General features: G+C 34.9%; 1 protein-coding gene across 4 annotated transcripts in view; it reads left to right on the forward strand.

Annotated features, from left to right (window-relative positions):
• TMEM117 (transmembrane protein 117) overlaps positions 1-25,529 on the forward strand; it is a 453,170-nt gene that overhangs the window by 74,834 nt on the left and 352,807 nt on the right. For 3 of the 4 annotated variants that reach the window (XM_079139598.1, XM_079139601.1, XM_079139599.1), the window contains exon 2: positions 7,535-7,667. In XM_079139598.1, coding sequence (XP_078995724.1) covers positions 7,535-7,667 — 133 coding nt within the window. Of the gene's footprint in view, positions 1-7,534; positions 7,696-25,529 lie in introns of all 4 variants that reach the window. The other variant, XM_079139600.1, reaches the window with a different exon arrangement.

The following is a 25,529-nucleotide window of genomic DNA, read 5'->3' on the forward strand; positions in this document are numbered from 1 at the left end:
ATGTACATAGATGCTCCATTGTTTGGGGCATAAATATTTGTGATTTTTGTCTTGTTGATCTATAATTCTCTTAATTAGTATGAAATGTCCTTCTTTACCCCTTCTGATTAACTATGACTTGAACTCCACTTTACCTGATATGAGGATAGAAACCCTGCTTGTTTATGAGATTCATGTGAATATGATTTTTTCCCATCTTTTCACCTTCAATCTGTGGATATATTTTCCTCTGAGGTGAGTGTCTTAGAGGCAGCATATTATTGGTTCTTGTTTTTTAATCCAATCTACCAGTCTGTGTCTTTTGGTTGAGGAGTTTCAGTCATTTACATTCAATGTTATTATTGAGAAATGTTTTTTATTCCCTGTCATTTTTATTTATTTCTGGTTTTTGATTTGAATTAGTTTCTCTCTCTCTCTTTTTTTTTTTTTTAGTTTCTCCTTTTATTGACTATTATTCAAGTGTAGTTCCTCCCTTTTCTGGTTTTCACTTTTATTTTTTATTTCTTCTTCATGAAATATTTTGCTAAGTATCTTTTGTAGTGTCGAGTATCTAGTTGTGAATTCTTTTAACTTTTATTTATCATGTAAGGTTTTTCTCTACTCATCAAATCTGAAGCTTATATTTGCTGGGAGGGTATTTTTGGTTGGAATTCATTTTTTTTTTTTTTTTTTTTTTCAGAGCTTGGTATGTATTATTCCCAGACCTCCTAGCTTTGAGGGTCTGGGTTCAGAAATCAGCTGAGATCTAGATTGGTTTCCCTGTATATGTGACCTGTCATTTTCCTCTGGCAGACTTTAAAATTCTTATTCTGTATATTAGGAATTTTCATAATAATATGCCTTGGTGTGGATCTGTTCTTATTTTGTATATTTGGGGTCCTTTAAGCTTCCTGTACTTGATTTTTTATTTCATCCATTAGGTTTGGGAAATTTTCTGACATTATTTCTCTGAAAATATTGTGCATTCATTTGGTTTTTATCTCCAAGCCTTCATTTATACTGATACATTTTAAATTTGGTCTTTTCAGGTTGTCATATTTCTTGAAAGTTATGTTCATGGTCTCTTCATATCTTTTCTCCATAGTCAACTTTATTTTCAGGATATTTTGTCTTCATTGCCTGAAACTCTGTATTCTGAGGGCCTAGTCTGTTGGTGACGTTCTTCATTGAATTTTTCATTTTCTTTATTGTTTCCTTCATTTTGAAGATTTCTGCTTTTTTGTTCTTTTTCCAGAATCTCTATCTCTTTATTGAAGTCATCTTTTACTTCCTGTATTTTCTCTCTGATTTTACTCCTATCATTGTTCTTTACCTTGTAAATCAGTTTAAATATGTACATTCTAAACTCCTTCTCTGCATTTCTTCTACTTTGGTGTTAATAGATTCTGTTATTGAAGAATCCATTGTATGGGGAGATTTGTTCCTTCTTTGCCATGTTGTTTGTGTGTCTCTGAAGGTTTCCAGTACCTCACTGTATAGGGGGAGACAAATAACAACCACCAATGAAATCAATATACAGCATCCCACCAACTACTTCCTGCTAGTATGTCTACAATGTTAATTGCAACAAAAACCAGGAACGATATGATCAGTTATTACCTACAATAAAAACAGCAAGTTTGCAAAAGAGTTTATAATTTCAAATGCTGAACAGGAGAGAACAAGAAGTGATGTAGGATGTGATGATTATGAGAATATAGGAGAGAAGAGAGATGTGAAAATTTAAAGGAAGAGTTAAAGAGAGAACAATAAGGATTGGCTGTTACTAGAAAAAACAGAGAAAGAGAATCAAGGGAAACAGATAAGTGAGGGAAAATAAATATATAAAGTTAAAATTTTAAAAATTAAAAATAAAAATGAAAGTATACAAAACAAAACAAATATATTAATCAAACATCTCAGTCCTTAAAATGCTGATCCATGAAAAATACCTGCCTTCAAAAATGCTAGAAATGGGAACAAAGATAAAATTTGAATATATGTAAATTTCTGCAAATCATTAAGGTCTCAATTAGAGAAAAGAAAAAAAAAGATATTGAAGAAAATTTAAATAATTGTTTCTGTTGGAGTTCAAAGGATTCTCAGCTTGGATAAAAAATGTTTCCTCTTTCTGTCCTCTTTGCACAACTGGGAGAGATGTGTCTTATTTCCTGCACAAGGACATTGTGCAGCATGCCTTTCAATGTAGTTGGGCAGTGTCTTTGATCTCCTAATTCTCTGTGTCTAGACATGTCTCAGGTCTCTTAAAAAATACAAGTTCCTTTAATTCCTTTATCCCTTCACTTTGCTCATGGAGGGACTGCCCTGGTTGGTGCCTGTGGCTGAAGCAGTAGCTATGGCATTGCAGATTTCATCCTTATTTTATTATATTTAACCTCTGAAACTCCCATCTGCTTTGAAATTCCAGTATAACATTTCAGTAAATTCCGCCCCCCTACCCTTATTTTTTGTTCACCCACCTTGCTGAGAAGCTGCTTATCAGCTTCCTTGGTTTCACACTATGACCAGTCAAGAGACCTCTATTTCACCATCTTGAAAAACTCTAATCATTGTTTTTGATAACTTCTGGATGTTTAGGACCCAAACAAGCCCAACTAGAATGAATTTCATGACTTTCTCTAGAAATTCTAGTGTAAAAGCATCATCTTCTCCTCCCTGGAGAAAAATGAAGACATGTTCCTTAACACTGCTACTGTCCTCCAGGGAACAAAAAGGGTGTGAAAATGCATTGGAGGAGAAGGTAGAGGGCATTAGTTATGATAACATCCCAACCTAAGGAGTTTGAAATTGTGAAATGGAGATAAATCAAACCTTCAACAATAATTTGTGTGCTGGATCATGTGTTGGTTGAAGTCATTCCATTCCTTTAGTTAAGCAGTTTACATTATTTTCTCAACTTTTATTGTATACAGAAAGTTAGTTATTTGTGATTTAGGGAACAAAAATGATAAAAAGGTAGAAAATTTGAGAAGAAAGTCAATAAAGAAAGACTCCTTATAATTTAAACTAGTTTTAGTTTTTTATTTTGTTTTTGTTATTTTCAATAGAAAAGATCTTCACTGGTATGTGTAATGCCTAGTAACTTGACTTTACCTATGTAAAACTAGATGTACTCCTTTAAATACCTGCAAGTGCCATTCATTTCTTATGTACGTGGCTGGCCAAATCATATAGGAAGTTTGGCGGCAGAAGTCTTAATGGATGATAGTGTTAATTTCAGCTTAGAGTCCTCTTTAGTAAAGTATCTCCTCATTTTCCCTTTTATATTTCTTGCTATTTTATATGTAGTACGAGACTTTTTCCTCTAAATTCAAATAATCTTGCTCAGAGTTTTGCCTTATGAGGTGAGTAGAGAGTACAATACTGGTAAATTTTTTAGATGACTGTTTCTATCATCAGTAAGGTTTATGGAGGTCTCTGGGAATATAGGGGTTCTGAAAATAAATCCTCCAGTTTGAATTTTCCTCTCTCCACCCCTTCTTCTAATGCTGCTTGAGTGATGGTCTTCTACCATCTATTTTGCACTAATGTGATTTGTCTACCCATCTCATGTGTCCTAATGGAGGTGGGTGGATGCCCTATCTGCCCCATTCCCTTAGGACTGACTCATTATGATAACCTAGATTTGCAAGACCATGACCCTTGATACCTTGACCTTCACCAGAATTCACCTAAGCATCCCCAAATGAAGCTCTGCCATGTTGGAGACCTAAGTACTTGCATCCTTTATGAATCTAGATGCTTCTCATCTTTCTGATCCTCTGCATTAATAACCTCCCAAGAGTAGGGCTGCCCCCGTCTCTTATCTGGAAACATAAACATTTTTGTTGTCTTCTCTGAGATTCCTCAGTTTATTTCTATTCAAAGGCATCCTTGTGAGAACCATGAGAAGAATCGTGACTTTAAAAAGTCTGGCAGTGAGGTAGAAATGAAATATTCCTTTCCATTCTTTTCCTGATGAGAATGCAGAAGCAAAATTGTTGCTGAAGAATTTTCTCTTAAACTTGTCTACCCATGTCTTCCACAGAGTGTATGAGCACATCATATAAAGGATAAATTCTGATGTTCTAGGCCCTTTCAGTTGATTTTAGCTAATATTGTAACTGTCAGTCCCATTCCCACCTCACCCCCCAACAGATATGTAGGGTTGTGTGACAGGATTATTCTGCTATAAGCCGTATTTCCAGTTACCTTCACCATATCAAGATTGATGGTCTACATAGTTCAAGATGAACTTTATTGATAGATAACATAAACATACACTCAGATTTATAAATAGGTATATAATTAAAATAATAAGAAATGTACCACTTTATTTTTATGGTCCTGGGTATTGAACCCAGGAGTGCTCACTACTGAGACATATTCCATATTCGTTTTATTTTTTATTTTGAGACAGGATCTCACTCAATTGCTTAGGGCCTTGCTAAGTTGCTGAGGCTGGCTTTGATCCTCCTGCCTCAGCCTCCAGAGTCACAGAAATATACCACTTTTCATGATGCTTGTCACTTCTGTTGACTTATAAGGAATGTTTTTACTCTGGCAGTTTCTGAAATTCCTCTAATGAAAAATGTTACAAATCTGCAAATTTTGTGACCTATAGGAAATATGGCACATACAGTCAGCTTTCCATGTCTGTGGGTTCCATATCTGCATATCAACCAATCATGGATTAAAAATATTTGAAAAAAATTACATGTGTACTGAACATGTACAGATTATATTTTGGTCATTATTCTCTAAACAATGAACTATAACAAATATTTTAATTTACATTGTACAAAGTATTTTAAATAATCTAGCGATCACTTAAAGTGTATGGGAGGATGTACATGGGTTATATGCAAATGCCATGCTGTTTTATACAAGGGACTTGAGCATCCATAGATCTTGGTATTTGCAGAAGGTTCTGGAATCAATCCTCTGTGGATTCTGAGAGACAACTATAATTTATCGTCCAAATCAATATACTTCAAAAAGGAGGGAAGGTCGCTATTATTAATTATTCCAGAATAATAGTTATAAATCACTACTGTCCCAAGCCAACATCATTATGGTCACCCTACAGGACAGAGATGGTGTATTTTCATGGGATATCCTCAAGTAACTCCAAGGTTCTTGGTTTGATTGGATTGTATGGAAACGTCATTGTGAGAGCAGTCATCAGATGGCAGCCTGTATGTAGGTGCTCAATCATTAAGTTAATTTTAAAGTTGCTCATGAGAAACTTACAATGCAATTTGACTAAAAAATTGGGTCATGCCAGTTCTAGCCTTAATATATTGTAGCACTTTTTTTTATTGTTTTTTTTTTTTTTCCCCAGTGAATTTCAAGTCATGTCAATCTGCCATTTTGTTCTAATGACTGTAATGGCTGAAATTAGTGCAGACAATCGACTCGCAGTGACAGCATAAATGGTACTGTCATGTTTCTCCTTTTTATTAACTTTGCATTATTTCAGCCAGTGCAAGTCAACCCACAATGTTTTATTTGCCACACACTCTTAAAATCACCACCATTATTATTTGACTCTTAAAGTACATCCATTAGTAATTTTTTGACATGCACATATGTTAAGAAAGAAATTCACATTTAAATATCAAAGGAACTCTAATTTGCAGTTCTTGTGGTTCTTGGATATAAATTACTGACTTAAATAAATAGGTCTTGGTTTGAAGCCAGAAGGACTTGCAACAAATGGATTACTGAGTGAAGAGAGTCCATAAACCTAAAACAAGGTCATATTTCCCCTACATGGTTGACTTTGAGCCCTCTCCTGCTTTGCTTACAGCTGTGTCTCTGACACCTCAGTCCTTGTCTGGCATATAAGAGTCACACATTAAATATTTGCTTAAGGAATGAGTAAATATTCTTTAGAGTTTGCTTTAAGAAATGTATGTCTATGTCATGTATTTTTACTTTCAAGGAGTCTGTGCTTGATATCTATTTACTGTCATATTCCTGTCAATGTTTTTGTGGAGGCTTGAAAATATCAGGCTTTCTATAAATTGAATCAATCAAATTAATTAAGTAGATCAATTAGTCAACAAGTTCTATAGTCTTATAATCTTCCATGAATCATTTGTTTCAGCAGAGAGTTTTTTGCATTTTCTTTTCAGTTATGTAGTCATGTTCTGGTGACTTTCATATTTGCCCTTTGCTTCTCTAGCACAGGTCAAGAAACCAGGTAATATAACACAATCTGCCTTTTTACTTTTTAGCTCCATCTAAGAATTTAACTAGGATAGTCTTTCTGTTAGCCTTGTTTCCAAATGACATTAACGTGCTATTCTATTTTAATAAAAGTGAGATACAAGGGAAAGTTTAATAGTTAAACCTTAAAAGATTATTTTTTTCCTATGCTCAATAGCTATATGAGAGCTAGAGTGGTCATTTCCAGATGGAAGTGCTCACACACACACACACACACACACACACGCACGCACACATAATTTCATAACTTTTATGTTATTAAAAAAGGGAATATTTTATCTAGTGATAAATATTATTGTAAGATTTCAGATCTACCCAGTGTTAATTATAATTCTTATATCTATATAATCTGCCTTATTATTTTACATGCTTTGTCAGGAATGGAGATAAGTATAATAGAGAAAATTTATCTTGGGAGAGACCAGGATAACCTGTGTTCGATTTTTTTCTTATTCTAATGGTTTTTAAATCTTTATAACCTTTCAGGATACTAGTGCCCTCATTTTTCTTCTTTACCATAAATACAAAAAATTTCTTTGGACTAATTGTGATATTGGTAATTTTTACTCCAGTGTTTATTTAAAATATTTTTTTTCTTAAAGTATTTGCATTTTAACATTTAAGTTTAGTACTTGTCTCTGTAAATGGGATTTTAGGATCTAGATGGAAATCATGTTTTGCTGAGAACCACACCAGCCTCTATGATACTCATCCATACTTCCTACTCCTTGTGTTGCTCATGTGACTGTTCTTGAGTATGAACTATTTTAGCTAAGAGTGAGGCTGTCATCTGTGACTTATTACAAAGATTTCATTTCTTTTTCAAGTCTTCATATACCTTAAACAATAATTGTATCTTTTTGTAAATAAGGTTGTGTTTCATTTTATCATCTGACCAGCATTAAGAATGGATCTAATGAAGCAAGAGGAAATGATATGAAATTCATGAAACTTCTTTATCACTTGCCTTAAGTAGTTTTGCTGTGAACCAATGACATAGTCATGAAATAAAAAATAGCAAGTAGTGTGTGTTAATTCTTGTTTCCATGCCAGTGTAGTGAATAGTCTCTGGATACTAAATTTTCACATTTGGATCATTTTGCTCTAGTGTAAAGTGTGATATGAGAATTGTCTTAGACTTTATTCATGATCTTTTAGTTGCAAAAGCGTGAAAAAGATATTATATATTGGTTTCAACCATAAAATGGTCCTATGGCAAAAACTTCATAATTTAGTTAGAAAAATCAAGATTTAATAAAATAAAGATGTGTGCATTTTGGTTTATAATGTATGTTGATTTCTGATACCATTTGTATTTCAGGTCAGTTGCTCCGGTTAAAAATGTTTCGAGAGGATCATGGATCTTGGATGACGATGTTCTTCAGCACAATTCTCTTTCTCTTCATCTTCTCTCACATATATAACACGATTCTTCTGATGGATGGGAACATGGGGTAGGTTATCTTTCCCCTTTCTACTGTGGTGAGTGTTATGTTTGAAACTCATAAGAATTCAATCAGAATTTTTTCGTTTGTAGTAACTTGACTTTCCTTTACAAATAGCCTAACCTGGATAGGGAGACTTGTGTTTTCCCTAAAGGGTGTAAAATCTTTTTTCCAATATACATAGCATTTTACAATACTTAGATTTGTTCCTTACATTTTTAGACTTTTTTATGGAGTACTTTGAGAGCAAGTATTAGTTTCATAGTGACAGAGTATGAGAAGCAGGAAACTTAATGACTTGCTTATATTCACCTAGTTAGCAGAACAGGGCTGCAATGAGAATCTTCATGTTTGCATTTCTATTGCTCTGCAATGCCTGGCTAAATAAGGTGCTTGATCTTTGTGGCTTTTTATTTATTTATTTATTTTTATTAATTTATTTTTTTACTTTTTTGACAGTTTAATATAACATTTTGTTATAAATGGATCATTCAAAAGTAGGCTACCCTGATTTAAATGCAGAGTTCTATCCATATTTATCAAATCATTGTAGCATGAAGATGTGCTAATAAGTAGATTGCAACTTTTTCTCAAACTTTCTCCAGTTCATTCATTATATAATGAAATATAAGAAATTGTCTTTTGGCCTAATTTCCTCTTGGTTTGCCCTCAGTAAGTTTTAAAGGCAGCATACAAGGAGACTGGTTTAGCTTACAGCATTAAGTAATAGCTCAGTGTTAATAATAAACCACCTTAGATATTTGTTGTTGATTGAAATAATCACTAAGGAAGGTCTTGATTTACCCTTTCCAACAGATTGGAAAACGAGATAATATCCTTTTGTTCTATGTAATAGGCTAAGCAAGATTGTTGCCAGTTCTATACTATGTAGTTGTTTTGATGTTATATATAGATTTTAGCATCATGTTCAGTGCTAAAATGAAAGATAATTTAAAATTCTGGTATTTTTTTCCTCTACCTCTAAAGGGAAATGAATAGTAAAAGGAAAATATTTTATAAGGTTTATACTTTAGTCCTTGCTAGCAAGTGATAAATTCAAGAATGTGATTTTAGATCAATATTCAGGCCTTATAAAGTTATTAAATTGCTTTGTAGTTATTTCTTGTACTTAGAATTGATGCTATTAATATTGACTCTATTTTTAAATGACAGAGTTACAGGCTCTAACCTGGGGCTGCTTAGAATATGTATTATTTCTAGTAACAAATAATAATAATGTAGTTTATAAAATATATTCTTTGCTCAGAAGCTGCCTTCTCATCTATTTGTATTTTTATATGGAGCTAGTGAGGAATATGTTAAACAGAAATGCTTATTCTGAGGAAAGGAGATTTCAAAGCATTGAATCAAATGTGGTAATAATCCCTTGCACACTGCAAAGCATGTAGTAGCTAATAATAGAAATAATCTTAATGACAGCTAACAGTTACTGAGCACTTCGTATGAGACATGAATTGTCTCACACTGACCCTGTGCAAGAGGTATCAACTCCATTTTACAGATTAACAAACCAAGGACTAGAGAGGTTTACCACTTCCCCAAGTTTACATTCTAATTAAATATTCATTTTCAGCAATAGTAGAAAAGGAGTTGAGAAGTAAGTAGTAAATTTTAGTAACAACCCTTTGAAAAGCTAGCACAGATCTGACTGATGGCTGGTCTTGCTACTCATTTGCCACATGCGTACTTGTCTGTCTTTATTTCAATCACATAAGTTGAGTTTGAAAATTGAAAGGAGTAGGAAGTACATGCAGGAAATAAGATAATAGGTCAGAATTTATGTGTAATATCTTAATGAAGTTATAAGTGGTTCTCTTTTATTCTCAGACTGAACACATTCTTACATGTTTCTGTGTAACCATTGAACCCTTTAGAAACACACCTTATTTTTTCTGGAAAAGGATCTTTTGCTGAGAAGATTTCTTAAAGGTCTCATTAAAAAAAAAAAAAAAAAAAAAAAAAAAAAATCCAAAGCCAGGAACAAATTATTTAGTTCTACAGATAAAAAAAAAAAAATCACCTTTTATAAAACATGTTTGCCAACTTTCATGATACACATCGTTTGAACTAGTGAACGCTTCAAAGTGGGAATATAAATCTGAAGGAAATTCAGTTCTTAGAGCAAACAGGTAAGCTGTACTTAGAGTTTCTTCAGGAGACACTGTGTTATCTGAGGTGTTGCTTCATCCTATGTGGGGCAGAAAATGATGGCCTCAGAGTGTGGAAAGGACACTAAACACCCAGATGTCTCAGTGGACTGGTTTTATATCTGATGATTACTGGTGGTAGGAAGGAATTCAGGATTCTTATTTACTGAATTTTATTTGCATAGAGGATTTCAGTCTGTCCTTGTTTATGGATGTCTCTAGGAACATTAGCCTAGCACAGTTCCCCAAAAGTGTTTTGAGAATTTTCAGTGAAGGCTAGACTTGAGTTCATGTATTTTAGGACTCCTTTTCCAAACAAGGATGAACAGTGAGTGCTGTACTGCTTCAGAGAGGAAGAAGAAAGAAATTTTCCCAAACTGGTCCACTTTTTAAAAATTGTTTGTTTGTTTATTTATTTTGCCCATTTTAGAACGGGATATAAATTTAGGCTAAACTGGAGTCCCATGATGTTTTGTCATAGAGAACACAAAATCACTAGGTGTATGTAGAAAAGAACCTAGCCACAACTGACTTAATAAGAGTCAAGTTGCCTGGCCCCTGTTTTCTCATTACAGGGAATTCCCTGTGATTGTCACTAACTCTTATAGTTTTAGACACCTTGGGGGAGCCAAGTAGAGAGTCCGTCAAACAGACAGCGAAAGAGTAAGGTAATCGAAGGGGCTAAAAGGCACCAAGACTCAGACCATCCTTATGTCCTGGTACTATGGAGGAAAAACTCCACCCTCCTTTGATTCTGTTTCCACCCCTTCACACCTCACAGCACCAAAATGCTGCTTTTAAAAAACCCTTTTGATCACCAACATGAAACTAATCACCTTTATATAAATAATAAGGTTGTAGGTGAGGTTTGGGCTGTAGAGAAAGTGCTAGTCCTGGGCAGTGTTGCTTCTAACCATTTTAGAGGCAATTTTGTTTTTTCCTCACAAGGTGGCAGACACAAGTAACTTGAGGCTTCTGCTTCACAATCCTTAGAACTGCTGGAAATTATAACGCAGCCAAATAGGCTCTTTTATTATGCATAGCTGAGATTATGCAAAGGTAAGGAAAAACCTCAAGAACAGAAAAGCAGAAGGACCTGAAAACCAGGCCGGCAAAACTGTAAGCTGATACTCAGAGACAGTGACTTAAGGACTTGAATTTTTACTCTCTTCCAGGGACCAGAAAGAACTGATTCTTACATTAACTGAGACATTGAAGCAAGTCTTCACATTAGATGGTTCTGCAAAGGGCTGTGGAGGAAGAGGGGGCTGGAAACAGAACAGGAACTTGGACTGGACTCTGGGGAGGGGGATTCGCCCAGGGAACTCATATAGACACAGTCTGTGGCTTTAACGTACAGTTTCTTTTCTTTAGGATTTTTAAAACCCACACCTGCCAAACATGCCTGTATATTCACTTCTTCCAGTTTCAGATTCTTACCTCTCTCTGGAGCCCCCATGACAGTTTGGAGAATTTGTTTTATTAGGTAGAGCAATTTTGTTTCCTTTTTTCCTTAACTTCTGTTCATCTTGATTTCTTTGGGGCCTCTGTTTTCATAAACCAAATCGTGTAAATGCATTTTTTCAGTCAAAAGAACCAGTACTCTGAGATGAACGCTGGCCTTCTCAGGATGCGAGTGGGCCACTGCCAGTGTTTTGGCCTGTGTTTAAAGTAGTAATTGTTCATTTAACTTTCATTCTGCTATCTGTTTGCCTATCTCTTGGGAGAAAAAAGGGAAGATAATTGAAGAAAAAGGGGCAAGGAAGTGATCATTCAAAAAGAGAGTTATGTAAATAAATTAAAAAAAAAGGATAGTTATGTAGAAACCAGTTGAACTTCTGCAGTGACAATATGACAATACTGCATTATTTACAGGAACAAAAGTCCCCAGAAAAATGAGATATTAATAGGGAAGAAACATGAAACCATGAAACCATTTTCTCCCACAGTACTGAGATTTAACTTGATTGGAAAATGGTTTCAGATGAATTTTCTTGAGGCCCTCTGTGTTGAATTAGGCATCTTACAGACACTCCACTTAGACATTCTCTATTTAGTAGGAATGAGGAGAAATGTGCTCCAAAGTCCAGGTCAAGGTCTTTGCTGACTAGAAACTGAGCAGGTCACTTCTGAAATTCTTCAGAAGGACAACTTCAAAGTGTTTGAAGTATCTGAAAACTAGAAATATTTCCCAGTAATGTAATTTTTATAGCACCAAAAGTACAAAGATTAAATTTAAGAAAGACTTGCTTGATCTTTTCAAATATCCTCATTCTCCAAAGGATAATGCATATCTGATGTCAAGGGATGAAGTGGTGGGGAGGTAAAGCTAGCACACCAAGGCTGCCATTCAAAAGACTATTCCGAAAAGAGCCACTTGATGGCAGCAAAAGGCTTGTTTTCAGCACTGATCAGCTCATGAATGAGTAACAGGTTTTCTGGAAAAGAAGGGAATCTTCCTCTTCAGTTCTAAAACCTGTGTTAAAATATTTGTCTGTCTTGTTGTACATGAACCTTTTGCAGAAATCCACATATTGAACTCTATAATAAGCACTGATTATTTTGTGAAGTCCCTGACTCCTACTCATGTTCTAATGTAGGCTTAAATAATGGTACTTATAAACACATTCATACAAATATATCTACATGTTTATAGACTTATTTTAGTATTTTAAAGTGGTAAGAACTGTTTTTATTACCGAGGAACTTAGACATTTGATTCATTGATAAAAAATTCCTCTGTGAACTGGAGTAAGTTTCCAAATAGTACATACATAGTATTTAGGGCAAGATATGAAGATGGTGATGTTTTCTAATGTTAATCACAAAGTAAAGTTTCATTTTTTATTTTTAATTTTACAGACTGAATTTTGATTCATTGTACACAAATGGGGTACAAATTTTTGTTTTTATGATTGTGCATCATAAAGATTCATACCATTTGTGTAATCATACGTGTACATAAAGTAATGATGTCTGTCTCATTCCACCATCTTTCATATCCCCGACCTTCTACACAATCTAAAGTTCCTCCATTCTTCTCTCACTCCCACACCCCCCACCCCCATTATGTATCATCATCCACTTATCAGGGAAGACATTCGGCTTTTGGTTTCTTGGGATTGGCTTATTTCACTTAGCATGATATTCTCCAATCCCATTCATTTGCAAATGCCATAATATTATTATTCTTTATGGCTGATTAATATTCCATTGTGTATATATGCCAGAGTTTCTTTATCCATTCATCTATTGAGGGGCATCTAGGTTGGTTCCACAATCTAGCTATTGTGAATTGAGCTGCTATAAACATTGATGTGACTGCATTACTATAATATGCTAATTTTAAGTCCTTTGGGTATATGGCCCAAGGAACTGGACAGACACTTTATAGAAGAAGATAAATAGGTGATTAATAAATATATGAAAAAATGTTCAACATCTCTAGTAATTAAAGAAGAGCAAATCAAAACAACTCTAAGATTTCACCTTACTCCAATTAGGATGGTTATTATCAAGAACACATACAATAATAAATGTTGGTGTGGATGTGGGGAAAAAGGCACACTTTTACATTGCTGGTGGAGTTGCAAATTGGTGCAGCCACTCTGGAAAGCAGTGTGGAGAATCCTCAGAAAACTTGGAATGGACCCACCTTTTGACCCAGTTATCCCACTCCTGGGTTTATACCCAAAAGTTTCATGTTTTTCATACAAAGTCCTTTCCAGAGAATTTTTACAAATATTGATTAATGTATTAACATATATTAAGTATGGCAGAGAGAGAACTTGAGAAATGAGACAAAGTGATACAAACAGTGTTGGAACTTAGTTATTAATGTTCATATTTAAGACCTCGACAGGGAACATATGAATTAGGTGGTGGGCATAATGAAAAGGGGATAGATTTTGTCTCACTTCTGTCTCCTTTCTGATGAAGTTCAGTAAGAAACCATATGGGAGTTTACACCGCATGGTGAGCACCCTCAGGAAGTGGGGGCTGACAAGGACAAGTGAACTAGGGCAGGTGGTAGGGACTTGAATGGACCCTTTCCTGAGATCTAAAATGCGTGTTTTCTGTATACAGAGGGTCAGCCCAAAGAAGCATGGATGAATAAGAAAAAGAAATAAGTGAGAGACTAGCAGAGACTTGGAGGACTGGATGAAATTGTTCAAGATCTAATGCTTTCAGGGTCCACGGCCGACCTACGCCTTAGCCTCCGAGACACTTACATTCATATGGTGTGTCCCCCATCATACCAGAAAAGACTCTGGTCTGTGTCTATTTCCACCGGTCTAGGTCTCAGCACGACATCATTCCCAAGGCTGGATCACCCTTTAGTGGGAGAGATTCAGGGTGAGCTTTCACTTTGGACAGTACTTTTTTTGATTTTTTGACTAGGTTTGCTATTTTCACAATCTTTCACTAATGTTTTCAAATCCCTTACTTGAACTTTTTTCCTTTCTTTTTCTTCTTACCACTTCTTAAGCATTTTAAATGGATTCATAATAATTGCACGCATTGATGGTGTTCGGTGTGATGATTTGGTGCATCTAGTTACCACTGATCTAGAAGTAGCAGCCAGGTACACCTTTTTAATAAGAATTGTTATTTTTACTTGCTGCTCTTAAGTAGAAAATTGGTTAGCTTGTTACCACTGTTTACATTGATAGCTTCTTCTAAAGAAGGAATGTTTTTGTTTATTTCTTTGTTTTTAAAGGAGTCATATTTATTTCAGGGTAAATGGTAAGAAAAAACTTAAATGGTCTTTAATGACACTAAACTGCAGTCTTTTGGTATGACCCAAACTGGCAAAAATTAATTACAAAGCTATTGACATGAATTGTGGTGGATTAAAAAGACACATTATTTCCAAAGGTATATAATGAGGCACTGTGTTTAGGATGGGTAGCTGGTGGAGAATTGGGGCAGGGTTCTGAAGCTGAGTGGGAAGGATGCTTGGCTGTAAGTTTTAATGAGGCCTCGAAGTACTCAAGTCAATGGCTGAAAAGCTTGATTGGGTTGCTAAAACAAGGCTGAATGCAAATTCTGCTAGAGTGGTGCTTTAAATAATTTGTTGGCTTCACTCTTAATTAGGCTAAACATTGACTTGCTTGTATAATTAATTCACCATAATAGCACCATCAATTAGTAAGGCTGGAGGAAGGGGCAAAACTGGTTGCTGGGAATGGGTTGGTGAGAAGGACAACTTCTGAAAGGAACTGCTGGTTCTGGTCAAGAGGGTTGACCTGCTGGGCCACAGGACAGAGGGAGCAGGGGAGGGGAGGCAAGGAAGGGAGGGTAAGAGAGGGAGAATGGGACTTAATTAGCTAGAGAATTCAGGAGTAGGGTACAACTTCTTGCTTTAAATGGCATTGGTTTTGCAATACTTGGTTTTAATAGCACAAAGGTAAAATAGTATAGCATATCCAAATTTTCATATATTCAGCTAGTATTGTCTGAATGGATGAAGTTTTAAAACATTATTAAAAAACACAATCAATGCTATATCCTTGTTACTCTGTGAGAGTTCATTATTATCTGTCCAGAGTCAACACCGAGTTTACAAACTTAAGAGGTGTTCTGTGATCATTGTTCACAGTTGTTTCTCCCAACTTTCTCATTAAATATTTTATCGGCTTGTCACAGGAGAAAAATTCCAATCTAGGAAATAGAATACCTGGATGTTAGCCTTATCTTAGTCACTTACTGCAAAAACGAATGGTGGAATAATGTGATAGTTTCCTCATTTTTGATAGCATTATCACACTATAACTACTCACAACAGCATCATCACCAATATTAAACTGGAGGAAATACTTGCCTCTGCAGTGCAGAAGCAAAGTAAACCCAAGTTCACTGAAAATCTCAGTTGCCTTTAGCTTTGTTTGGTATGGAAGGTGTAGTAGAAACAGGGTGGGCTTTTGTCCTAACATCCTGCAACTATATGAGCTAGGGTAAACTTCCCCTTCTGAACCTCAGTTTCCTCAAATGCAAAATGGGATATTAGTACTCATGGCTGTTGTAACAACCAAGAAGACCGTGTGTACCAGTCACTTGGTATGATGCTCACATGATAACAAGCACCCAATAAATGTTAGTTGATATTATAATACTACAAAATGGATTCAACTCTATGCATTAGTTTCTCAAATACATTAGCTCTCAACAAATTAGTTGCTATAGTAATAACAGTATTTGGCTAATATAATGAAATGATCTTTTGTGTGTGAGTGTGAGGACTGGGAATCAAACCTGGGGCCTTGCACAAGTTAGGTAAGTGCTATACCACTAAGCTGCATCCACAACCCCAAGATAATCAAGTTTATGACAAAAATTTTATCATATTATTATAAAATGTTAATAATCATTACTACTTTCATACAAAAGTGCCCGAATGAACAACTGGCACCAATAGGTCTTCAGTAAATATGAATTTCCTATGCCATAATGCATAATATATAATCATAAATACACTTGACTTATAACATGAAATTTGTACGTGGAATTAATGGCTTCTGGCTCAAAAGCTATTGTAACTCATCTCTATGAATATGTATAAACCGTTCCTTATTTTATTTTCCATCAATGAGAAAAAATACAGAAATCTAATATAATACTTCATTAGGGTTGAGAAGAGGAAATTGTGTATCTGTTATGTTATTAAATGGTTATTTGATAATATTGATGTTTTTGAAAATAAAGGGAAAATATGATGGGATTATGATGAGATCATGCTAACTGCATAGCAGTCTGTGCATGTGTATGCGTCTGTGAATCTCTTAGAGTACACGTAATAATGAAGATCTTTAAGTTCCTTCTCAATTCCAACTTCCCAGTGATGAAAAAAAACAGGAAATGATTACCTTCCAGACATGCAAAATTGATGTATATTATAGCCCAAGGCTCATGGCTTACCAAACATTACATAGTCAGATTTAACAAATTAATGAGAGATAGCCTAGCACCATCTGAGGAAATGACATTTCTGTGACAAGTTATACTATTTGTACTTTATTAACCCCACAGTCATTCTTGAGGGATTGATGAAGAACAGAAACAGAGTTCTACTAATAAAATATTTCAGTATTCAAATATCTTCTTGCTAAGAAAACATCAATTATAGCACAACTGCATCTTACTGCTGGGTTAGGAATGTCTACAGTCTCTTTTATCCTTGGCAGCAGATCAGAAAAATATTGGTTTCATTGTGGTGGAATGATGAGCAGCCTGGACTTTCAAGGACATACTTATGTTGGAAATAGTTAAATTCTGTCTGCTTTGGTCTCCTTTAGACTACCACCAGGGTACCCTCTACCTAACATAATTGCATAAGTTGGTGTCAAAAGACATGGAATTAAATGCATTAAAAGGGAATAATATTGGTAATATTGAAATTCTTTAGAAATGGGATACTGTAAGACCTGATTTAATCAACCTGATTTAATCATTAATCAATTAATGTATACCCTTACCTAATTTTTAAAAGTCACCATTTTATGTCACTAAAATAAAACAAATATGAAGAAAGAAAAGAAGGTATTGAATTTTTGATGTATATTTTGCAGCCTGCATAGTTTTGTTCTCTCTCCCTAAAATATATATTTTAAAAGATTAGGAGGATAGTTCCCAGGCATGTTGCAAAACACAAGTTTTTCAGTATCCTATGTGGTAACGGAAAGAATGTATACATCACATATAAAATACTTTAAACTATTATATAGATTTGATTGCTTCTAGATTATATGCTATTATCTACACATGTATATCCTATTTTCAGTATATTACAAAACATCTATTAATAATATATATTATTTAATATACTATTATATGTGTGCACATGTGCACATATGCATAATATCCAGTGTGAGTTTTTTAGGTAAGCAGAATTAATATTGTCAAAATGGCCATGTTATCAAGCATGACATACAGATCATCATTAGAATACCAATGACATTCTTCATAGAGCTAGAAAAAATAAACCTAAAATGAAAGATCCAGAATAGCCAAAGCAATTCTGAGCAATAAGAGTGTTGCTAGTGGCTTCACAATACCTCATCTTAAATTATATTATAGTACTATAATTATAAAAACAGCATATTATTGGCATAAAAACAGACACAAAAACCAAGGCAATAGAAGACACAGAGACAAGTCCACACAGATATAGCCACCTGATCTTTGAGAAAGGTGCCAAAAACATACATTGGAGAAAAAAAACACCATTTTAAACAAATGGTGCTAGGAAAAGTGGATAGTCACATGTGTGAGAATGAAACTGAACCCCTATCTCTCACTTTGCACAAAAATTAACTCAAAGTGATCAATGGCATAGAAATTAGACCAGAAACACTGAAATTGCTAGAGGAAAACAGAAGGTCAACACTCCAAAGTGTTGGCACAGGCACTAACTTCCTTGATAAGACTCCTATGACATTTTACTTTTATTGAGAATTTGATGTGCAAATTTAAAGCTAAGTATAAAAATAAATCACTGGTGATAAAATAGATGAGAATAACTAACCTCACAGAGATGTGTTCTGAACCTTACAGAGGCATCTTAATTGAATATGTGAGTATACATAAAACTGGGTAGTGAACAGGATTTCATAGGATAGGTCTTAATGGAAGAGCAAGTGTGATATGTATGTTGGGATCCTATCAAGTTAATTTAGGGCTCAGCAGAAAGAAGAGTGATGAACTAGGAAATTCTAGCTTCTTAAATAATTTGGGTGTCTGGGGAAGGTAGTTTTGATTATCATTTCACTACATCATCTGATAGAGAGTTGGTTTACAGAAAATTTATGAAAATTCAATGACCTAAGCCAGTAATAAAGCTTGATTTCTGCATCAATTTGGTGAATTGCTTCCAAAGAATTCACTTAGACCCTTCAAACTTTGAGAATGTTCTTAAAATTAGCAATAGACTTTTCTCCTTATGTTTCTGTTTTTAATTAATTATTTATTTTTTAATTTTTTGCAGACTACATTTTGATTCACTGTACACAAATGGGGTACATCATTTCATTTCCATAGTTGTACATGATGTAGATTCATACCATTCATGTAATCATAAATATACATAGGGTAATGATGTCTGTCTCATTCCACCATTTTTCGTACCCCACTCCCTCTCATTTCCTTCTACATAATCTAAAGTTCCTCCATCTTCTATCACTCCCCACACTCCCCACTGCCATTATATATCATTTTCCACTTAGCAGGGAAAACATTCGGCTTTTGGTGTTTTGGGATTGACTTATTTCACTTAGCATGATATTCTCCAATCCCATCCATTTATTTACAAATGCCATGATATTATTCTTTATGGCTGAATAATATTCCATTGTATATATATGCCACAGTTTCTTTATCCATTTATCTATTTAAGGGCATCTAGGTTGGTTCCACAATGTAGCTATTGTGAACTGAGCTGATATAAACATTGATATGGCTGTGTTACTGTAGCATGCTGATTTTAAGTCCAAGAAATTTGATAACTGGGTCAAAAGGTGGGTCCATTCCAAGTTTTCTGAGGATTCTCCACATTGCTTTCCAGAGTGGCTGCACCAATTTGCAACTCCACCAGCAATGTCCAAGTGTGCCTTTTTCCCCACATCCACACCAACATCTATTATTGTTTGTGTTCTTGATAATAGTCATTCTAATTGGAGTAAGATGAAATCTTAGAGTTGTTTTAATTTGCTTTTCTTTAATTACTAGAGATGTTGAACACTTTTTCATATATTTATAAATTGCCTGTGTCTTTTTCTGTAAAGTATCTGTTCAGTTCCTTGGCCCATTTATTGATTGGGTACTTTCTATTTTTGGTGTAAAGTTTGGTACAAATTTTGGAGATAAGTGCTCTATCTGAAGTGTGTGTGGAAAAGATTTTCTCCCACTCTGTAGTCTCTCTCTTCACATTCTTGATTATATCCTTTGCTGAGAAAAAGCTTTTAGTTTGAGTCCATCCCATTTATTGATTCTTGCTTTGATTTCTTGTGCTTTAGGAGTTTTGTTGAGGAAGTCTGATCCTAAGCCAACATGATGAAGATTCGGGTCTACTTTGTCTTCTATCAGGTGCAGGGTCTCTAGTCTAATTCCTAAGTCCTTGATCCATTTTGAGTTGAGTTTTGTGCAGGGTGAGAGATAGCGGTTTAATTTCATTTTACTGCATATGGATTTCCAGTTTTTCCAGCACCATTGGTTAAACAGGCTACTTTTTCTCCATTGTATGTTTTTGGCTCCTTGGTCTAGTATGAGGTGACTGTATTTATGTGGTTTTGTCTCTGTGTCTTCTATTCTGTATCATTGATCTGCCTGTCTATTTTTGTGCCAATACCATGCCGTTTTTGTTACTATTGCTCTGTAGTACAGTTTAATGGCTGGTATTGTGATACCTCCTGTTTCACTTCTCCCATTCAGGATTGTTTTGGCTATTCAAGGTCTCTTGTTCTTCCAGATGAAGTTCATGATTGTTTTCTCTGTTTCTATGAGCAATGTCATTGGGATTTTAATTGGAATTGCATAGAATCTGTATAGTGCCTTTGGTAGAATGGCCATTTTGACAATATTAATTCTGCCTATCCAAGAACATGGGAGATCTTTCCGACTTCTAAGGTTTTCATCAATTTCTTTCTTTAATGTTTTGTGGCTCTCATTGTAGAGGTCTTTCACCTCTTTTGTTAGATTGATTCCCAAGTATTTTATTTTTTTTGAGGCTATTATGAATGGAGTGGTTTTTGTAATTTCTCTTTCAGAGGATTCATCATTTATGAATATAAATGTATTAGATTTATGCATATTGATTTTATATCCTGCTACTTTGCTGAATTCATTTATTAGTTCTAGAAGTTTTCTAGTGGAGTTTTTTGGATCTTCTAAATATAGGATCATGTCATCAGCAAATAATGACAGCTTTAGTTCTTCTTTTCCTATTTGTATCCCTTTAATTTCTTTGGTCTCTCTAATTGCTCTGGAAGTGTTCAAAGACGACGTTGAATAGAAGTGGTGAAAGAGGGCATCCCTGTCTTGTTCCAGTTTTTAGAGAGAATGCTTTCAGTTTTCCTCCATTAAGAATGATGTTGACTGTGGGCTTAGCATAGATAGCCTTTACAATGTTGAGGAATATTCCTACTATTCCTATTTCTTCTAGTGTTTTGAGCATGAAGGGGTGCTGTATTTTATCAAACACTTTCTCAGCATCTATTGAAACAATCATGTGATTCTTAACTTTAAGCCTATTGATGTGATGAATTACATTTATTGATTTCTGGATGTTGAACAACCTTGCATTCTTGGGATAAACTGCATTTGGCCATGGTGCACTGTCTTTTAAATATATTTTTGTATGTGATTTGCCAGTATTTTGTTAAGGATTTTTGCATGTATGCTCATCAGGGATATTGGTCTAAAAATTCTTTCCTTGATGTGTCTTTGTCTGGTTTTGGTATCAGAGTGATACTAGCTTCATAGAATGAATTTGGAAGGGTTCCCTCCTTTTCTATTTCCTGAAATACTTTGAGGAGTATTGATATTAGTTCTTCTTCAAAGGTATTGTAGATCTTGGCTGAGAATCCATCTGGTCCTGGGCTTTTCTTGGTTGGTAGGCCTTTGATGGCTTCTTCTATTTTGGTGCTTGAAATTGATCTGTTTAGATTGTGTACATCTTCCTGATTCAGTTTGGGAGGATCATATGTCTCTAAAAATTTGTCAATGTCTTTGATATTTTCTCTTTTGTTGGAGTATATTTTTCAAAGTAGCTTCTAATTATGTTATGTATTTCAATGGTGTCTGTTTGTGATGTTTCCTTTTTCATCATGAATTCTAATAACTTGAGTTTTCTCTCTCCTTCTCTTCATTAGTGTGGCTAGGGATTTATCAATTTTGTTTACTTTTTCAAAGAACCAACTTTTTGTTTTGTCACTTTTTGAATTGTTTCTCTTGTTTCAATTTCATTGATTTCAGCTCTGATTTTAATTATTTCCTGTCTTCTACTATTTTTGGTGGTGTTCTGTTTTTCTTTTGCTAGGGCTTCGAGATGTAATGTTAGGTCATTTAGTTGTTGACTTTTCATTTTTATTTTTTTAACATATGAGCTCAATGCAATGAGCTTTCCTCTTAGTACTGCTTTCAGAGCGTCCCAGAGATTTTGATATGTTGTGTCATTGTTCTCATTTACCTCTAAGAATTTTTTTTATTTCTTCCTTGATGTCTTCTGTTATCATTGCATCATTCAATAGCATATTATTTAGTCTTCAGGTGTATGCATAGTTTTTGTTTGTTATTTTATCATTGATTTGTAATTGCATTCCATTATGGTCTGATAGGATACAAGGTAGTATCTCTATTTTTTGTATTTACTAATGACTTCTTTGTGGCATAGCATATGGTCTCTTTTGGAGAAGGATCCATGAGCTGCTGAGAAGAAAGTATATTTGCTCAATGATGGATGAAATACTCTGTAAATATTCATTAAGTCTATATCATTTATTGTATTATTTAGTTCTATAATTTCTTTGCTCAGTTTTTGTTTGGAGGATCTCTCTAGTTGTGAGAGTGGTGTTTTAAATGACTATTAATGTCTTTTGGTATATTTGATTCTTAAAATTGAGAAGGGTTTGTTTGATGTACATAGATGCTCCATTGTTTGGGGCATAAATATTTAAAAGTGCTATGCCTTGATGTTTTTATGTTTCCCTGAAGCAGTATTAAATGTCCTTCTTTATCCCTTCTGACTAACTTAGGTTTGACGTCCACTTTATTTGATATGAGGATAGAGACCCCTGGTTTTTTACTGGGTCAATGTGCATGGTATGCTTTTCCCCATCCTTTCACCTTTAGTCTGTGGATGTCTTTTTCTATGAGATGAGTCTCTTGCAGGCAACATATTTTTGGGTCTTTATTTTTAGTCCAATATGCCAGACTATGTATTTTGATTATTGAGTTTAGGCCATTAACATTTAGAGTAATTATTGGGATATGATTTGTATTCCTGGTCATTTTGACTTCTTTTTTGGTTTTTAACTTGACTTAATTTCTCCTTTGATTGGCTTTTCCTTTAGGGTAGTTCCTCCCTTTGCTGACTTACATTGTTGTTTTTCACCTCCTCCTCATGAAATATTTTGCTGAGAATGTTCTGTAGTGCAGGCTTTCTATTTGTGAATTCTTTTCTCTTTTGTTTATCATGAAAATATTTTATTTCATCATCAAATCTTAAGGTTAGTTTTGCTGGGTATAGGATTCTTAGTTGGCATCCATGTTCTTTCAGAGTTTGAAATACATTGTTCCAGGCCCTTCTTGCTTTTAGAGTCTGGGCTGAGAAATTTGCTGATATCTGTTTTGGTTTCCCTTTATATGTAATCTGATGCTTTTCTCTTGCAGCCTTTAAAATCTTTATCTTATATGTGAGGTATTTTCATTATAATTTTTCTTGGTGTAGATATGTTGTACTTCTGTGCACCTGGTGTTCTGTAAGCCTCTTGTATTTGATTTTCCATTTAATTTTTCAGGTTTGGGAAATTATCTGACATTATTTCGTTGAGCATGTTGTTCATTCCTTTGGTTTGTATCTCTGTGCCTTCTTCAATCCCAATAATTCTTAAAATTTGGACTTTTTATGATATTCCACAATTCTTGGAGGTTCTGTTCCTGACTTCTTACTATCTTCTCTGTTTGTTCAACTTTATTTTCAAGATTAAATATTTTGTCTTCCTTGTCTAAGATTCTGTCTTCCATGAGATCTATTCTGTTGGTGATGCTTTCTTTTGAGTTTTTAATTTGGTTTATTGTTTCTTTCATTTCAAGTATTTCTGTTTGTTTGTTTTTTCAGAATCTATCTCTTTTTGAAGTGTTCTTTTGCTTCCTGCATTTGCTCTTTCCCCTGCAGGCTTACTGTGACCCTACAGTTTTCCACTACCTCTCCTTTGAAGGGGAGATCAACAATAGCAGCACCCAATACAGAGAAAATGCAGCCCTGAACCAGATAGCCTCTGTAAAGACTTTAACATTATTGTAATAAACAGAATGAGTTCGATTACATTTTATAGTATTTCTAGTTGTGAATGAAGAGGATGGGGAAGGGTGTAGGATGTAAGTGAGTAAATAGAGGTACATGTCAAAGAGCCTCCAGTCTCCTGTAGGTGTCTCAGGAAGGAAGCTGCCCTTCTGATGATGATGGCCACACCCTCAGGAGTAATTCAAAATGCTTGCACCAGCCTCCAAAGAAGTTGTGGAGCCCCAGCAAGGGTGCACTGAGTCAGCAAAGGGGTGGTGGTCGGGGCTCATTCTCTCCTTATGTTTCTTAGGAACGAGTTTTCAGACAGTTAGAGCTGTTGACACTGTTGAAATCTCTGGGTTTGGCCTCAGTGATTTTAAGAAAGTAAATGGAAAGTATATTTTGAGTATTTTACCTTAGCACCAATCCCCAGTCACTGTTTAAGAATAGATCTCTCTGAAGTCAAATAAGTATGTGTGCAGAGCTGATTCTAGAAGCAGGGCATGGACATACCTGATCATAGCTAGACAATGAAGGGGTATCAAAAACAAGGTAAGAATCCAGGACTAAGAGATCCAAGTCAAGGTTGTGGTTACAGATTAAACTTGTGGATTCCTTAGCAGTTTTGGAGAACTAGACGAACTCTCTTCTTCCCCCACCCTCCCAATTTTACATACAATTATATGAGAGAGTTTATGGACTTCATGTTAGAAACTGCTGAAGTATCTCATAAGTAGGATAATAAAAAGGAGACCCCAACAATAAGCTCTTAAAAAAAAAAATATATATATATATATATAGCAGTCAGGATGGGTTAGATTACACCTTAGTAACAAAGTCCAAAAATCTCCATGGCTAAAAGCAACAAAATTTATTTCTTGCTACATTTTTACTGTGAGAGTCAGCTAGAGGGTTCTGCTTCTAGTCCTTTTTCCTCTGGAATCCAGGCTGAAAAAGTGGCTTATGTTGTTTTGGGGAGAATCATAGAATTGAATATTCTGCCTGAAAGTGAAATTTATCACTTGTGCTCACAATTCTTTGATTAGAACTAATTATTTGGCCCACCCAAGCACAAGGAAACTGGGCAAGACAATCATACTAGGTACCTGGAATGGGAAGAACCAGAATTTTTTTTTCGGGAACAACACTGCTGATCACACGTGGGAGTGCTCCTGCCTCAACTACAACGTGATTTTATACTTCCTAATATTCTAGTGTTCCTCCCTATATACAATACCTTTTTCCTTCCTTAGCCAATCAGGACATTAAATGTGCAATAACTGATCAGAAGAGAAATATATTTTATAAGAGGAAGGTAAAGCATTAAGATCAGATAGACACTATCCTGATGGCTAATGTGCACTGGTACTTATCCACAGATAGTATGCTTTCTGACTTGGTGACTGTCCATTCTGATACTTCTCATGCCATGTTTATCCTAAATACCTTGAATATTAATTCCTGGTTAGTGGAAATGAAAGTGCTAATGAGTTAGTGAAATCAAGGAGAGGTACTGGTCAGTGAGAATTTATGAAGATATGGTAAAATTTGAATAGTAAGAGGAATTATGAAATCCTTTACATTTTTCTTCTCCTTCTCATTCTCCCCTTCTTCTTTTTTGTATTGGGGATTGAACACAGGGGTGCTTTACCCTTGAGTTATACCCCTAGACCTTTTTACTTTTTAATTTGAGACAGGGTCTTGCTA

Source organism: Sciurus vulgaris, assembly GCF_902686455.1.
Source record: "Sciurus vulgaris genome assembly, chromosome: 5".
NCBI classification, from domain to species: domain Eukaryota; kingdom Metazoa; phylum Chordata; class Mammalia; order Rodentia; family Sciuridae; genus Sciurus; species Sciurus vulgaris.